This window comes from Convolutriloba macropyga, chromosome 11, assembly GCF_964194025.1.
Source record: "Convolutriloba macropyga chromosome 11, txConMacr16.3, whole genome shotgun sequence".
NCBI classification, from domain to species: Eukaryota; Metazoa; Xenacoelomorpha; order Acoela; family Convolutidae; genus Convolutriloba; species Convolutriloba macropyga.
Window position 1 is genome coordinate 31,328,718 of NC_134478.1, and position 18,048 is coordinate 31,346,765.

Genomic DNA, 18,048 nt, shown 5'->3' on the forward strand with positions numbered 1-18,048 from the left:
GGGATCTCTATATGTATACCAGTTCAATCCGATAGCAAACAAATTGAAGGCAGAGAAGTATGTCTAAAAGCTTTTTATGCAAAATTATTTAAATGTAAACTTATGTTGCTTTTGTTTTTTGTACTCACGAGTTGAAATACTAAAAGCTGGGGTTCGTAAAGTTGAATTACAGCTCCAGTAATTTGTAGATGCAGTACACAGTAACAAATATTACAGTGCTCAGGAATAACTTTCAATACAAGACACAGTAACAATTTACTGCCCAAGAATTATTTTAACGCAAGACACAGTAACACGTTTACTGCTCAAGTCAGTTTATTTTTGCAATGTTTTGCTGATTCATATGAAGAAAGCCGTTTGCCAAAGCTAATACTGTTGTGTCGTGTTGCTGTTTGTGTTGCTAGTGTTAATTCCTCCTTTTTCTCCACATCACGCTGTACTAGTAACTGTCACTAAAACTGGGACAAATACGATGACTAATGAACAACTAATACAAAATAGTTTGCCCTAGCTCAGTTTTTATCCTGATGTATTTTTGTACGCATGTTGTGAAAACTCAGCTTCAAAACTTATTGAAAATTAGGAAAAAAGATCTATTTTCTCCTTTTTTTCTTTTTGTGGTTCAATCCCGATGTGCGTCAACGGCGGCTGTTTTCGGGCAATTTACTGGCTGTGTTGAAATACTGTGAATCTGTTAGTGGTTCATTAGCTGGTAACGTTTACTGCAGTATGATAATCGGTTACTTTTTTAGATGAAAACTACTCATCTTGGACCTCTGACAAATCAGAACATAACGCAGATAGTCACGTCTGTTTTGCAGAGTGAACAAGCCTACTCGACACCACCCAATGAACCTGCACCAATTCACAGTACAACATCTGTGGCGCAATCTGAAAATGCTCGAAACATGGCAGCGTCTGTACACACCAGTGCATCCAGCAACATGCAATCATCTTTGCGTCCTGAATCGTCTTATGTTCAGACGCCACTGTGCCCGACAGTTCATCTGAGCAAACTTGAGCCAACCGACAGTTTATTTTTCAGTAGACAGGTATGTATGGAATCTTCGTCGCGAAAAGATGTTGAATTGGTCGACGAATTGCTGAATTCGAAGTAATTTCTAAAATAATGAAAGTGAATGCATGTGAGCCCACCGGTCGGAAGCCAATCTTTTTTGTTAAAGGGATTTTTTTTGGAGAAAAACTTAAGGGTAACCTTAAGCGTAAGGGGGTAACTTAAGCGTAAGGGTAACCTTACACGTCCAGAAAAACCAAGATAACTGACGAGTTGTTTAAATTTAGCACACAAAGGTTAATTAGATTAACTTTTTGAAAGGTAAATCAGTAGGTCATAATAGCAATTATTTCGAATTGTTGCCCTAAAAACTCGAAATTGGTTCTTGAATTTTTAAAGCCACATGGTAGCTTATATGACGATCCATAGACCAGTATAATAGAGACAAAATAGCGGTATTTTTTCTCTAGTTGTTGCTTTTTTGTCGCTAAAGAGTTTACGTTTACGGGTTAATTTTCTTCAAACACCAACTCATTCAATGGGTATCTTTTGTTTTTTTTAATTGCCTCATTTTGTCAGCCCGCTGTTATTACGGCCCATTTTTTTTACAATGCAAAGGATTTGGATTGTATTGGGTGCGGATTTTTTAAGATCTGTTCACCTTGCTTTGTTGATGTGTTCTTAAAGAAAAAAGACAGATTGAAACAAGAGTATTAGCTTTCCTTTATCTCGTTCTTAATTCTTATAACTTTTATCTGATACTTTTAACAACTTTGATAGATCTTATTTAAGCAACATGATGAACCAAGAGGAGTTCAATTCGCATAATAAAAATGAACTGTACCGAATTTATGAAGATTTATTTGTAAAAGTGAAGAAAAAGACTCATTTATCGAAGAGTTTGTTATTTCGGCAAGTCACTTCTTGCTTTAAAAAAAGCAGTCAAATGCTGATCCAAAGGATTCAGGTAAAATCTCGAACCAATATAAACCAATATAACCCCTCCATCATTCAAGAGGTTCGTGTGAGACGTTTTGAGGCAAAAGGTCCCCACAAAAACATAAAATCTTGTTATTGGAAGCAGTCTGGTGAAAAATTTGGTGGGGGATAGTACTATACCAGAAGATATCTGCGTACATGGTTATCGCGGCTCAACAACTTGTGAAAAAATTGGAGTTGTGAAACAATTGCCTAAAACATTGACGAGTTGTTTGAGATGTATACAACTCTAGTTAATGTAACAAGAAACACGCTATCTCCTGAGAATATGTACTAATGCAAGTGCCACCAATTCGTAATCTGTCAAAAAAACGAGCGTATTAATGAGCGCATTAAACTTTTTAATGATAAATTAAATGCTTTCGCAGGTGATGAAAATTACATAGTTGCGAATGTGTACGACCTCATGAAAGCCATGCCAAGCTATGATAGTTTTTTATGACGATTTGCATTTCCATTACAAACAAGGTGTCCCTTTTTTGAAAATTGTGTGCTTTCTCAGTTGCTTCCCACATCTAATAGTTTAATAGCTCTGAAAAACAACCAACAAAATCCAAATCAATACCCAAAATACTGCAATCATTGGAGTTACAATTATATGCGAGGTCAATACTTGTCGAGATAATTGTTTTGCTGATGATTCTTGTTTTCATTTGTCTTGTTTTATTTGTATTGTTTCAAAATGAAGCTTCAGTTCCACATTATTTTGCTTCTTATTTTGTGTGTAATCACATCAAAAAAGAACTGGGTCTTCACTACTACACCAAAAAATCCTGAGAGGATGTCATCGTGTTTGTCTAATAATAATGGGTATCCAAAAAAGAAGATCATTTTACCTGTCTGTTAAGGAATTTCCTTTACTCCTTGGTTGTCTTTAGATTTCTTTTGTTCTTGTCAGGTGACGTAGAATTTAACCCAGGGCCACGTCTCAATTACACGCAGCTTACCACCTTATTGAAAAAATACAACGATCAAGTAAAGTTTCTACATCAAAATTGTCAAAGCATGCTCGGACAAAGGTTGCTCCTTAAGAATTTTCTCTCTGATCTAGGTTACAATTGTATTTCGGGCTTCTCAGAAACGTGGTTGAAATCAGTTAACGATATTCCGTTTTGGTTGATGCACTCAGAATGCCTAATGTTTTTCAGAAGCGACCGACTTACTGATCTTCAGGAGAAAAATAAAGGCGTTGGTATTCTTTTGTTCGTTCCGAAAAAAATTAATCCAAAAGCACGAAATGATCTAGAGACAATGTCGAAAGACCATTTTGAAAGTATTTGGGTAGAGGGTAAAATAAACAAAAAGACCGCCTTGATAAATTTGGCTTACTGTCCAGGAACACAGTTAATAAATTTGTTTTGGAAGAACTAGCCCTGGGTTTAGATAGTGCAGCGACTGAAAATATAATTTTTCTACTAGGTGACAACAACCTTAATTACCTTAATTGCAATGAAAGAAATGTTCTAGGAACTCTGATCTTGCCGTACGGTTTACTGAATTCAAATACAACTTTAGCAACAAGAGAAACATCAAGGACGAAGTCGCTAATAGACTATGTTAATGCGAAAATTTCTTAAGTTCCCAGACAATGGACTCGATTCTCAAAACTGATCACTTAGCCACACTTACTTTAATTGATGAAACCATTGAAAATTAAAGAGAAGCTATCAAAAAAGATGTGTTTGATAAAACAAAGTACTCTAAAAATGCTTTTTGCCTAGATTTTAAAATGATATATTGGAGATCATTTGATCAGAAAATCCTGAAATCATGCATAAAAATTTTTGTTCGTCATTGGAAACGGTAATTTAAAAGCATGCTCCACAAAAGACCGTCTTCATACGCCATGACAAGCCTAAACTAACGCTGCATCAACAATGGATATTAAAAATAGAGTAGAAAAGTTTGCGAAGACATCAAATAATAACAACAGAAATGTTTTAAAGCAGGAAATCGAAAAAATTCTGCTAGATGTGTTTCAAAACTTAAAAAGTACAAAAGAAAGGTGGATTTTTATCAACGAAAGCAGAAACAGTGAGAAAACACAGACAGAAATACCAAGACTCAAAAACAGTTTTGGAACGGTTTTGACCAATGGAATTGATATTGCCAATCTCAACTATAATTTTTCGGCGTTAGGCGAATATTTTGGTAAAAAAGAACAGTATCTATTTTGTAATAATGTGGTACACCACAGTAATAATTTTATTTTCAGGTATGCGACAACCAAGGAGATATTTTGTTTACTCGACAATTTAAATGTTAAAAAACGTTGGGTCCATCACTCATTCCGGCTTGGGCTTTAAAAGATGCAAGAGAGCACATAGCTGAAGCTTTTTGGTTTTTGTTTAGTCATTTCTTAACTGAACATTTTTTCCTAACGACCTTAAGCGTGCCCATGTGTTGCCTCTTCTCAAAAAAAGTTCCTGAACATCCGTTAAATTATCGAACAATTTTGCATACTGGAGCTCTGGCTAAAATTTTCGAAATCCTTCGAGATCAAATATTAGCTTATTTAGAGAAAAATAAGTTGCTTGCAACAACACAGTTTGGATATAGAAAAAAAGTATCAACTACAAATGCTCTTTTATATTGCACTGAATAAATCAGATATGATCTTATTAAAAAAACATCGTTACAGGAGCTTTTTAGACCTATCAAAGACTTTTGATTGGATATCACATCCTATTCTTCTACACAAACCTAAACTTTTAGGTTTTATTGAACAAGCAATTCCTTTCTAAAATCTTATCGAGAAAACCGTGTTTGAAAAGTCAGATCCTTGAAGTATGATTTAAATTGGATAGCACTTAGCCGTGGAGTACCACAAGGTACTGTGGTAGGCCAACTGCTTTTCAACATATATGTAAATGATATGAAGGATGATAATAATGATGTGAACTCTTATATAATCCAGTACGCAGATGATACTTTTGCAGTGGAAAAACATTATCTGAAACAAAAATTACATCTTTAAAAAAGTATTGCTAAACTCATTCTCTTTTTCAAGAAAAATGAGTTAAATGTAATTGAAAGCAAAACCGAATTCATTATTTTGAAGCCCCTAAAAGGAACAAAATGAAGAAATAGTTGTTAACGGATGTACAGTTCTCGAGAAAAAGGTTGTGAATTACTTGGGAGTTCATATTGACTGTAATCTTTCTTTCGATGAAGAATTTTAAAATGTACTGAGAAAAATGGCTGTTGGCTTAAAGGTCATTTACTTCATCAAAAATATGGTTCCTGAAAAAACTAGAACTGCTTTTCTGAGCGATCTTGTTTTAAGTCATCTGCATTACCCAATTGTTCTATTCTCAGGTCTCAAAAAATCACTTTGAGTTACTCTAAATAAACAACTGAATTGGGAGATAAGAGCATGTTTCATCAGAACCAAATTTGACAGGACCACTGATCTCAAGATCAAACACAAAATCTTAACAGTAGAATGCCTCAAAGTATGGGGTTATTATATATTTTGTAAAGCTTTTAAAAGCAGATCTACCAGCTTTCGACGAACTCAAGTTAGCCACCTTAAGTGCTAAATTGAATCACCGTACAAACAAGCTGTCATTTGGTGTAAACATAAAAATTAAATATAATGCAAAATTGTTCTTCAAAAAAAGCAATTGACTGGTATAACGATATACCTCTCGCCTTGAGCCGGAATATCCCTTAAAAGCGGATTCCCAAAGCTACAAAAAAATCATTTTGGAATGAGTTTCTAAAAGACCCAACGGTTTCTGAATTGAATTTAATTTCAAATCTTTCAATTTCAATATTATTTTGACTTAGTTTTAGGTCGTCATTTTTTCTTCTAAGAAATGTTAATTGGAGGACTAGCATTTTTTCAACTTTTCTCTTTTCTCGAAAATGTTAATTGTAGAATTAGCATTTTTTTAAAGTTTAATAGTTGTAATTCATCTCTCTTAATTTGTCGATCTTTTAACACATTGAAAATGTAATAAAATTTTAAACTTTCTCAATATGTGAAGTTCGTTTCATACTTCTTAACACTACATTGCCTTTAAACTATGTGCTGTTTTTTATAGTTCATACTCAAAGGAATTGACAGTGTTTATTTTAAATTTTTTATAGCTGCGCAGCTGTCATCTGAGTGTAGCTATATTGCGGGGTTCCTGGTTTTTTGTTTTGTTGGCCGGCGCTCTTTCTTTCTCTTACATTTGTTCACGCTGCAAAGCTTAGAAAGCCCAATTTTGTTGAATCACTTCTTCCTCTCGCTAAAGGCACTTGCGTGCATGACGTCACTTTTCACTGTCTTTATTAAAAGCGGTCAGGTGTGAATTAAAAGCGTTTTTATGATCGGATTTGGATCATGTGACTTGTCTCACTCAAGAAAATGACGTATGCAATTGATTTTAACTTGGATTTTGTTTAAGGTCAAAGAAACTCAAATGTGTTATAAAGTTCCCTAATGAAAAGGCTTCTGTGGAATATATTTGAACAAGCCTTATTCGTTTATCGATGAAAAATTTTTAACATAGTTTTTTAAGGGGCGTCGATAGTTTTACTACCTATTTTGTAATTGGATGTCTGTATTATATTGCACGCAAATCTGTTGCACAGCCATTTCGGCAATCTGCCGACTGTTCCTTTTTTAGTTTTTGATGTCAATGAAAAGTCAAATTTGAGTACTGCTTTTAGTCATACTGGAGTAGTAAAAGGAGCGAAAAATGCATTACTTTGAAAGCGTGAAATTCAGTAGCTTTAAAATTGAGTGAGAAGATGGTGTTTGAACAACTTTTTGGTTTTCGTGACTTGACTTTCGACTTCTATTTTTACTTTTGGATCCACATACTACAGGTGATAATGGTTCTAAATGGTTATTATTTGCATTTTTGAAGCTTTGCTTTCAAAAAGGTTTAATGCAGTTGTATGTGTATACCGTATTGGTTTTACTTTTTTCTGTCCCGTTACTTTTTTGCTTTAATGCCAGGTCCAAGTGGCTTTATAATGAGACATTTGAACCCATTTAATGTTTTCAGTTGATAGATAAAGCTCAGTATGTAACTTTGACACTGTATTTTCATAATCTTTGTGATAGTTTCTCCTTGCCCGTTTTCTTGTTCTTTTGTTATATTATTAATTGCTCTTGAACGCAGTTCATAGCAATTATTGTAAACGTGTGTGTCTTTTTTTATGCAAAATTTTCGCTTGACGGTTTTGACTTTTCGAATGACTTTTACGCCCTTGACTTTTACCGTTTCGCGTGATCTAAAGTTCTCTCTCAATCACAATTTCAAGCAGCTGAGCTCAATTGGCGGCAATTTAATACTAAAAGTCAAATAAAAGTTGCGCCGAAACTGGTGCCATTTTTACTTTAAATCTTAATAGGGATATATGTTAACCTCTAATGTGGTTATTTGAAGCCCACTATAGAACTTCTTAGTCCCATTTAGGCTACCCCTCCCCCCCGACTGAAGCAGGCTGCAATTGATTAGAGCTCCCACTAGTCGTTCAAGAGCAATTCTTCCGACGTTTAGTCGGCTATGTTTACGTAGTCTCAGTAATGATGTCCCAGAGGTTTTCTAATGAAGCATAAATGGACTCAGCAATTTTTTCTTCTGATAACTAACTTTCCTTACAATTTCAACAACGTGTTTGTTTTTATAAATTATGAAATGGAGTTATGCACTCTTTTCTGTCGTTAATAGCTGCAATAAAGAGCTTGTATTGGGGCGGTGTCTTTTTTAAGATCTGTTCACACATTTTCATGATTTTTGAATTCAAATTGGAGTGGTATTTTTGGTCACGTCGAAACAGGAAGTGGAAAGAAAAAGCGAGTGGCTTTGCGGCGTGAAATTTTACTCCAATTTGAAAATAGTGTGAGAAAACGGTAATTGAACAAAAATTCGCTTTCTCGCTAGTGGTTTTTTGTTCACGTGCGGCAATTTCACTCCAATTTTAACTTTTTTTTCCAATTTTTCAAAGTTTTTTATGGTTTTCCCAATTATTTTAGGCCTAGTTTTTTGTTTGAACCAAATTTCCATTTCTCGGTGGTGGCTATTTGTTCATTTGCGGCATTTTATCTTTGGTTTTTTCATTTATTTGAGCTGATTTTTGGAAATGGTCTTCCCAATTCAGTCATAGTCCGTTCTTCTGTTTAGTAAATGAAAGTTCTGTGAATTGCTCATGAGAACTTTTCCAATGTTTTTTTTTACTTTGGCGAATAAAAATTTTTATGCTGTACGTTAGTTCACAGCTTGTTCAACATTTTGCGTGAAATCTTTTCTTTTTGACTACGCTAGGCGAGTTTCACTCTCCTCTCATTCTGCTACAAATGTTTTTATACAGCATATGCTCGGCAAATAAACTTGATATGAACAGGGTTAGCATCAAAAAACGAAATTAGAAAGAGAAACCCGTAAGGCCCGATTTAAGATGATCTTTGCTCAAACTTTGCTCTTATTTAACATCTCTAATGCTTATTGGTAATGATTTTAGCCCCTGTGTGGTCTCACTACGAAACAGGAGTATTTTTTGCTCCAAATTGACATCAAAATAGTTCTCACTTTAAAAGTGTTTGTACAAAAATCCTTTCTTTCACTAGCTTTTTTTCTTCTTTCAATCCCCGCCTTGGTTATGGAAATCAAAGGCGGCTATTTTCCGGAAATCTGCCGGGTATATTTTCTATTCAATATCTGAGAGGAATTTGGTGTGTTTGAGATCGATTATCGAGACATAAAAATCTGCTCTCATATATTTTCTTCACGACTGTATTAGCTTACTGAGTCTACAAGCTAATCCATAAAATGGATTTTGTTTTTATTTGAACTGATTTTTTAGAAATGGTTTTCCCACTTCACTCTTAGTCCGTTCTAGGTCTAGTTTTTTGTTTAGGTAATGAAAATTCTTTGAATTGTACGTCAGGGTTTGTCCTGCTGTTTTTTTTAATTTGCTTTACCTTTTGATCACATTTTTCGTTTGACTTACCTCACCCACTGTTTCAACTGAATGGATTTTTATTTCTTTCACGTATTGAATTACGCAATGTAGTGAATACGGTCAAAGTCAAAAGAGCAAAATAAAAAAACCGAAACATATAAAGCGCTGTCCTTGAATCAGGTGCATTAGGGTATCAGAGTTCAATAAAGCGACGAAATTGTTAGCTGGCATCAGTGTTTTGCTTATTAGCGTTTAGTTTACCAGCTAAGTTAAATATATCTTTAGATTCTAACCAAATTTGCCGCATTTAAACGCCAAATTAAATCTGTCAATTTCTCTCTCGTTTCTTTCCTTTTCTGTTTCAATCACAATGTGTGCCAAGTGGGTCAACGGCGGCTAGTTTCCGGATAATTTCCGGCTAGGTTTCAGTTGTCAGTTAATAGTTTATATTATTAGACACATTTGATAAATTATTTTTGGTTGATAAATAATTTTGCTTTTTGGCATAAATTTTATTGTCCCTCAATGAAATTAATAACAGAGTTTAGATACTTTTGAACGTTAATTAGTACGATATGAGCAAGGATTCCACTGCTTATTCACTCAAGTAGAGCAGCTCTCTTAGAGCCTTACGCTCTACTAGTCTTTAAGAATGCGGTCGATTTCAACTGTTTTTGAAGACGATTTCATTGGTGGTTCTTAATCTTTAAAGTTTGAACCCCATCGACCCTCTCCGGCCCATCCTCCTCCAGCTGGCGGTGTGAACCCCCTCGCTCGTCTAGCCCTCTCAGTTATACCCCACCTCCTTATCGCTTGACCCACCTCCCCTCACAGATACGCACACGATCTCGACTCATGCCCCCTAATGCTAGCATCCTTAAGCCCCAGCTAGTATCCTTAAAATGCTAGCATCCTTAAATTAGGTCTCACTTTAAAAGTGTTTGTACAAAAGTCTTTTTTTTTCACTAGTTTTCTCTCTTCTTTGAATCCCAACCTTGGTTATGGGAATCAGCGGCGGCTATTTTCCGGAAATCTGCCGGGTATATTTTCTATTCAATATCTCAGGGGAATTTGGTGTGTTTGAGTTCAATTATCGAGACATAAAAATCTGCTCTCATATATTTTCTTCACGACTGTATTAGCTTACTGAGTCTACAAGCTAATCCATAAATTGGATTTTGTTTTAATTTGAACTCATTTTTTTAGAAATGGTTTTCCCACTTCACTCTTAGTCCGTTCTAGGTCTAGTTTTTTGTTTAGGTAATGAAAATTCTTTGAATTGTACGTCAGGGTTTGTCCTGCTGTTTTTTTTTTAAATTTGCTTTACCTTTTGATCGCGTTTTTCGTTTGACTCACCTCACTCACTGTTTCAACTGAATGGATTTTTATTTTTTTCACATTTTGAATTACGCAATGTAGTGAATATGGTCAGAGTCAAAAGAGCAAAATCAAAAACAGGATAAACATATAAAAGGAGGTCATTAAGTTAACATAGTGTATTAGGTTATCAAAGTTTGTTAAAGCGAATGCTAGCTGGCGTTAGTATCTTGCTTAATAGTGTTCAGTTTAGAAGCTGAATTTATTTGTTTTTCAAATTTAACAGAATATGCAAAGTTTGCGCACCAAATAAAAAAAATGACACCAATAAAAAATGACACAGAAATATTCTATCAGTCTTTTTTTTCAAAAATGTTCTCAGTACAACAATACTGAGTCAGGAGCTTTGCGCAAAAGCAGTTTCCTACAAAAGTCTATTATTTGACCTCGTGATCATCCGAAATTTTCCTGGCCGGTCAATATTGAAAAAGATTCTATGTTCTTTTGCTTGTTTTTCAAAAGCTCTTTTGGTAGCTCTCGAACATTTTTGTCAGTATTTACTGGAAAAAAGTATATAGCAAAATTATTTGCTGGGAACCTGAGGCAAGGATTCACTTCTAGCTGTTTAATAGCGGCCCTCATCTTCTTAGCCGGCTATTATAGCGCTGCTGTTTTTTACAATTCAAAGAATTTGAATTGTATTGGGGCGCTGTTTTTTTTAAGATGTGTTCACACATTTTTCAATGACTTTGATCTTTCAAAACGGGATAAACAGGTAAAGCCCAGCAGGCATTAAGTTTCAGTAGTCTTTCAAGTGCTTAGAGTGTTGCAACTGCTGGGAGGGCCTCAATTCAAGGGTAAAATGTCATTTTTAGGAGTTTTTGGGCTCAAAATGGTGCATTTTTTCATGTTTTTTGTGAAGTTTTTTACTTCATTAGTCTTAGGTTGAAGGTTTTAAAAGTTGATGGAGGCCTTTTGCGAGACAAAAGTACTGGTTGTGACCATTTTATGAGCTATATGTTTTGGTACTACAAACACAAACACAACATGATAATAGTTTTTGCCATTTTTTTTCAAGTTTTTTGAAAATTTTTGTCATTTTTTGCGTTTATCCAGCTTCAGGGGCCAGGGAATCTCCTTTAAGGTTTGATAATAGGGCACTGTATAGTTTCTAGTGATAATGGATTAGATTTCAACATTTTAATGTCTCGAATTTTAGCATTTTTTAAATAAAATCTGCAATTTTTTTGAGGTTACCTAATGTTTTTGTCAATTTTTGATATTTGTCCATTTTCAAGTGCCAGGAAACCTATTCCACGGTCTGAAAAACGTTACTACATAGTTGTTAGTTTAAATGGATTTGTTTTAAACTTTTTAACCTTTCGATTTTTGAAAATTTTCTGATAAAACTTGCAAGTTTTTTAATTTTTTTTCAAAACTTTTTTTTTATTCAGTTTTTTCTGCCTGAGTAGCCAGATAACCTCATACAGGGTTTGACAGTATGTTATTTATTAAATAATTGATAGGGGGTAATTGGATGGTTTTCAACATTTTAATAGAACGAATTTCTGTTTTTTGAAATCTGAAATTTTTTATAAAAATTTTTGCCTATCGATCTTTGAACCATTTAATTTTTAAGGCTTGGAATTGGTTTACTGGATAGCCTACAGAGACGCTTGAATCACTTCTTAAGAAATGTATCGTAAGATATTCATATCACGGTTTTACAGCAACATTTCATTAAAATTTCAATTGATATCATTTTTTTTTGAAAATTTTCCAGTTAATCGATCTTCAAGGGCCAGTGAATTTTTTTCAGAAACAAAATTTGGTTTTTAACTTTTTTTGAAATAGTTATATTTGACGGGATCAAATTTTGCCTTAGGGGTAAAAGCTTCAAAGTTTTATCAATGATTATATATTTGTTTAGTTTAATTGATTGTTAGTTTCTCAATTTTTTGAGATGATTTTGTTTGTGTTTTGGCTGGCATCGTTTAATTGATCTGCTGGTCAGGTAGAGTAATTCTAAGTCTTTCATTCCATTCTTTGAATTGTATTTCAGGACTTGTCCTGCTATGTTTTTTTACTTCGTCGAACTTTTTTTCGCTTTACCATTTTGCCGCTTTTTCGACATTTTGCGTGAAATCGTTTTGACTTCTCTGGGCTAGTTTCTATCTTCTGTCATTCTGCTCAAAGTCCTTTTAAACAGCAGCTGCTCTGCAGAGAAATTCAAATTGAAGAGGGTCAGTATAAAAAATCAAAGTCAGAAATAGAAAAGGGATAAACCCATAAAGCCCATTTTTAGATTCCCGGTACTTGAACTTTGTTCTCATAAGTTTTAGTTACTATCTGTAGTGCTTATTGGTATTGTTACTAGATCCTGTAGCCTCTCACTGAGAGACAGGAGTATGTTCAGTTACGAAATGACATCAAAATAAATCGCACTTAAAAATGTTTTTATTCAAAAATCAATTTTTATTGATATTTTATTTTCTTTCAATCCCAATAGAGTTATGGGAATCAGCGGCGGCTATTTTCCGACAATCTGCGGGGTATGTTCTCTGTTTGTTTTCAAGGTTGTGATGTAGTTTTAACTCAAAAATGGCTGTTATTTCCAGGTGCATTTTAATGGATTTGGGAACAAGCTTAAGCGTTGAGGTAAGGGCCCCTAATTTTCAACTTTTTAAATGCTGTCAGTGATCCTTGGAAGTTTTTTCGTTGGCTGCTGATCTTGATCGAATTAGAAATATGATGTTTTTAATTGCTCTCAAACGTAGTTTGGAGCAATTATATTAGTCCTGTTGGTCTTTTTTGTGATTTTTCGCTTGATTGATTTTTCGTCTGACCCATTTGACCTTTCGTCCTTAAAAACGGGATAAACAGGTAGCGCACAGCTGGCATTAGGTTTCATTAGAGAACCTTAGCCGCGTTTAGTAGTCCATCAAGCGCTTATTCTGGTGATGCTACTGAGAAGGCCATAGTTCAAGGTTAAAAGGTCATTTTTAGGAGTTTTTGAGCTAAAAATTTTTCAATTTTTTTTCATCATTTTTGTCATTTTCGATTTTTTATTTGGACCAGTCTAAAATTGAGGCCGGTTAGAGTTGATAAAGGTCCTCTGCAAGACAAAAGTACTTTTTACGACATTTTAAGAGCTATATGTTTTGGTACTTTAAACAAAAACATCCAAATTTATAACTTTCACAAATTTTTTCCAGTTTTTAGACAAGTTTTGTTATTTTGTGAGATTGTCAGCCCTTGTGGCCATGAAACTACTTATAGGGTTTGATAATAGGTTACAGCATAGTTTCTAGGGGTAATGAAATGGTTTTCAACATTTTAACGTCACGAATTTTTGCATTTTCAAAACAAAACTTTGGAATTTTTTTTCAATTTTTCTGACATTTATTGTTATTACTCAATTATTTCCAGCCCCAGGGGCCAAAAACTTCTTTTAGGGTTTGATAATAAATTACTCGAAAAATTTTAATTGGCCATGGAATAATTTTCAATTTTTTAATATCACAAATTTTTTGCATTTTTTTTAAAACTGTCGATTTTTTTCAAGTTCTTTGAATATTTTTGTCGTTTTTCAGCCTCAAGAGCCAAGTAATCTCCTTCAGGTTTTGATAGTAAGTTACTGCATAGTTTATAGATATAGTAAAATGGTTTGTTAAGAATTTAATATTAGGTATTTAAACATTTTTTTTTAAAAAAATTTGCACGTTTTCAATTTTTAGGAATATTTTTGATTTTATTTTTTTTTTGGAACCAGGGACCCAGGGAGCTCCTCTAAGGTTTGATAATAAGCTGCTACATACTTGCTGAAGTTAATAGAATGGTTATTAATATTTAAATAACTCGAGTTTTACAATTTAATGATAAAATTTAAATTTTGTTCACATTTTCGGAAAATTATTATGTTCCAAGTTTATGGACCTTTGAGTCAGTGAAACTATTTAGAATCGTAATAGGGATACTGGATAGTCTCTGGAGACAATGAAATGGTAGGGAAGATATTAATATCACGAATTATAGCAAGGTTTGTTAAAATTTACAATTGTTTTGAAACTTTTTGAATTTTTTTTGTCCTTTTCTGAGTTTAATGATCATTACGGGCCAACGAAACTTTTTAAATCTTGCTGATGGGTTTCATGACAGAACTATTTATGAAGCGAAAGCTGGAATCTAGTCTTTCAAATTTTGCTTTTTTCTATTTAAGTTTCTATATGATTTTATTACTAACAGGGCTAGAAAACTAGAAGTCGGAGAGTCGAATCTCACCATGGAAAGAATTCCTAGCTCTCTCTCTCTCTCTCTCTCTCTCTCTCTCTCTGTCTCTCTCTCTCTCTCTCTATCGGTGGGGTTTCTTTCCTCTTCCTCGTTAACGTTCTCTCTCTTTTTATCACACACTTTTATCTCTCTTTTTCTTAAGCTCTTTTGTTGATGCCGCACTTCAGCTTCTGTTATGCGGCGCGATGTCATCATCTATTACCCTCATTAACGCTGAATTTTAGTAGAATTGTATGAACATATTTTTCAATCATAAATGACTTAACTTCACATTTAGGAAATCGTTGTTAATTGCTCTCAAGCGAAGTTTGTAGCAATTATATTAGTCCTGTTGGTCTTTTTTTTATACGATTTTTCGCTTGACCGATTTTTCGTCTGACCCATTGGACGCTTCGTCCTCGGAAACAGGATAAAGAGGTATGAAGTGAGCATGAAGTTCTCTTAAAGCTTCTCAGTTCATTAGTCTCCAAGTATGCGATTCAATGAAACTGTTTTGGAGACTTATTTTTGTGTGAAGGGCGGTTTTTAGAAATTGATCAGTCAAGTAAAATTTTACATAAGACGCGCGCACTACTACAATAATTGCCTGATGGCATTGTAACTCTCTTGAGCCTCTGAGTGCCCTTTGAATGCATTCCTTCGAAGCTGCTGAAAGAGCAGAACTTCATGGCATTTCGGAGCCTCACCACTTTTTGACCTCTTCTCGCAAACAAACCCACCCTCTCATCCTTGGTTAGTCGGCTGGTCGGCTGTTTTAATTTTAGTGCTTCGGATATGCTTGCTAAATATTGATAGCCTACTGCTTTTCGACACTTGTAATTGTTTCACTCTTTTCAGTCCAGTGAGAAATTGACTCGTCGACAAGCAGCAGTTGAATAATATACAAATGCTTTAGTTAAAATGAAAAATTCGACATTTTAGAGACACGATTCAACTGAAGACTATGGGATGGCTTTGTCATCATCATCCCGCTCAAGTGTAAATGGTGAATCAGAGGACGAAGTTACAGATGTACCGGAGGCGACCACATCGAGATCAAACACCACTGAATTATCCATTCCAAATTTTGCAAAGATGGACCCGCTTTCAGTCGAGGTTCATCACAAAACTTTGCAAACGTCTTCCAAGAAATTGAAAGACATTGTTATTTTTGTATGCGACCAAAGGGAGTACCTGTCGATTACAGATCGTTGTAGTTTCTCTGGTGAGAGTGCGGTGACAGTCGAAGACAGGTAAGTTTAATTAATGGATAAATCAGAATAAATTTTTTCCTCAATTTTAGATGTTCTATAAATGCTATATATCGTAGCATGTTTTTTTTGCATTTATTTGCAGCATTTTGTTTTTTATTTGCTGCGTCAGATCTTTTGAGGGCTATTATTGCTTCTCTTTTTGCGATTCAAGGAATTTTTCAATCCGTTCATAGTTTGAACAAAAATTCGATAGTGTTTTTTTTTGTTCACATGCGGCAATTTCACTTTGATTTTTACTATTTTTCGATTTTTTAGATCGGATTTTTTAAATGGTTTTCCCAATCAATTCATAGTTTCTAGGCCTAGTTTTTTTGTTTACATTTCTCGCTAGTGGTTTTTGTTCACATGCGGCATTTTGACTTTTATTTGCTGCTTTTTTAAATTTTTGATCTGATTTTCTTCGAAATGGTTTTCCCCAATTCACTCATAGTCCGTTTTAGGTCTAGTTTTTTGTTTAGTCAATGAAAATTCTTTGAATTGTACCTCAGGACTTGTCCTGCTATGTTTTTTTCACTTCGTCGAATAAAAATTTTTCGCCTTACCTTAGTTCACAGCTTGTTCAATATTTTGCGTGAAATTTTTTTCTTTCTCTAGGCTAGTTAATAGCCGCACAGCGATAGCTGGGGCTATTATTAGCCTTCTCCTGGTTTTTTTTACATTCCAAAGAATTTGAATTGTACTGGGGGGCTGTCTTTTTTTAAGATCTGTTCACACATTTTCATGATTTTTGAAGTCAAATTGGAGTAGTGATTTTGGTCACGCCGAAACAGGAAGCGGAGCGAAAAAGCGAGTGGTTTTGCGGCGTGAAATTTTTGCGCTCTAATTTTAAAGTAGAGTGAGAAAACGGTGTTTGAACAAAAATTCACTTTCTCGCTAGTGATTTTTTGTTCACATGCGGCAATTTCACTTTGATTTTTACTGTTTTTCGACATTTTGGATCAGTTTTTTAATGGTTTTCAACCCATAAAGAGTTCAGTCTAGGCCTAGTTTTTTTTTGCTTAAACTAAATTTCACTTTTTCGCTAGTAGTTCTTTGTTCACATGCTGCACTTTAACTTTGATTTTCTGTTTTTTATAAATTTTTTATCTGAGTTTTTAATAGCCGCACAGCGATAGCTGAGGCTATTATTGGCCTTTTCTTGGTTTTTTTATTTCGTCGTCATGATTTTTGTTACGACCATATGACGTCACAGCCATTTTTTGTTCATTCGTTCATGCAATTTCAATTGAATTACATGTGTGACGTCATTTTTCGCTCTTAGTGGAGCGAGTTTTTTTCATGCGCATGATTAAATTTTTGGTCACAATTGACTTACCTCACTCTCAAAAGTGACTTCCTCACTTTGAAATTGACTTTTATTTACTTTAATTCAAAGAGATAAGGTCAAATGGGTGTGTATCGCTCTAAATGAAGGTTATTTGAGATCAGCTAATAGAGGCAGCAATAACTTATACAGATTTTTAATCAAAATATAACAGATCAGCCTTCAATGAAAAGACGAATTTTTTTTGGTCTGTCTTTTTTACTGTTTTTTTAGACTGCCGATCTACGAATCTATTGCGGCTATTTTCTGGCAATCTGCCAGCTATGTTTTATAAATGGTTTTCCCAGTTTACTCATAGTCGCTGCTAGTTCTGGTCTTTTGTTTATTTAATGAAAATTCTTTGAATTGTACGTCAGGACTTGTCCTGCTATGTTTTTTTTTCGTCGTCGCGATTTTTGTTACGACGATATGACGTGACAACCACTTCAAATCTGCTTTTTGTTCGTTTGTTCATGCAATTTCAACTGGAGTGCGTGCGTGACGTCATTTTTCGCTCTCAGTGGAGCGAGTTTTTTGTTCATTCACGTGATTAAATTTGTGGTCACACTTGACTTACCTCACTCTCAAAAATGATTTCCTGACTTTGAAGTTGACTTTTATTTACTTTAATTGGAAGAGATAAGGTCAAATGGGTGTGTTTCTCTAATTGAAGGTTATTTGAGAGCAGCTAATAGAGGCAGCAAAAACTTATGCAGATTTTTAATCAAAATATAACATATCAGCCTTCAATGAAAAGACGATTTTTTTGGTTCCGTCTTTTTTAATGTTTTTTTAGACTGCAGATCTACGAAGCTATTGCGGCTATTTTGTGGCAATCTGCCAGTTATGTTTTCACTCTTCTCTCATTCTGCTAAAAATGTTTTTAGACAGCAGTTGCTCATCAAAGCAATTCAAAATAAACAGAGTCGGTATCGAATAACGAAATCAGAATTGGAAAGGGGATAAAA

The 18,048-nt window shown here is 34.4% G+C and overlaps 1 protein-coding gene across 3 annotated transcripts in view; it reads left to right on the top strand.

The window, feature by feature from the left end:
* The window catches only part of LOC142349710 (uncharacterized), an 88,636-nt gene that overhangs the window by 57,723 nt on the left and 12,865 nt on the right, over positions 1-18,048 (top strand). For 2 of the 3 annotated variants that reach the window (XM_075401441.1, XM_075401440.1), the window contains exons 4-5: positions 753-1,052; positions 15,446-15,756. In XM_075401441.1, the coding sequence (XP_075257556.1) occupies positions 753-1,052; positions 15,446-15,756 (611 nt within the window). The remainder of the gene's footprint in view (positions 1-752; positions 1,053-15,445; positions 15,757-18,048) is intronic. The other variant, XM_075401442.1, reaches the window with a different exon arrangement.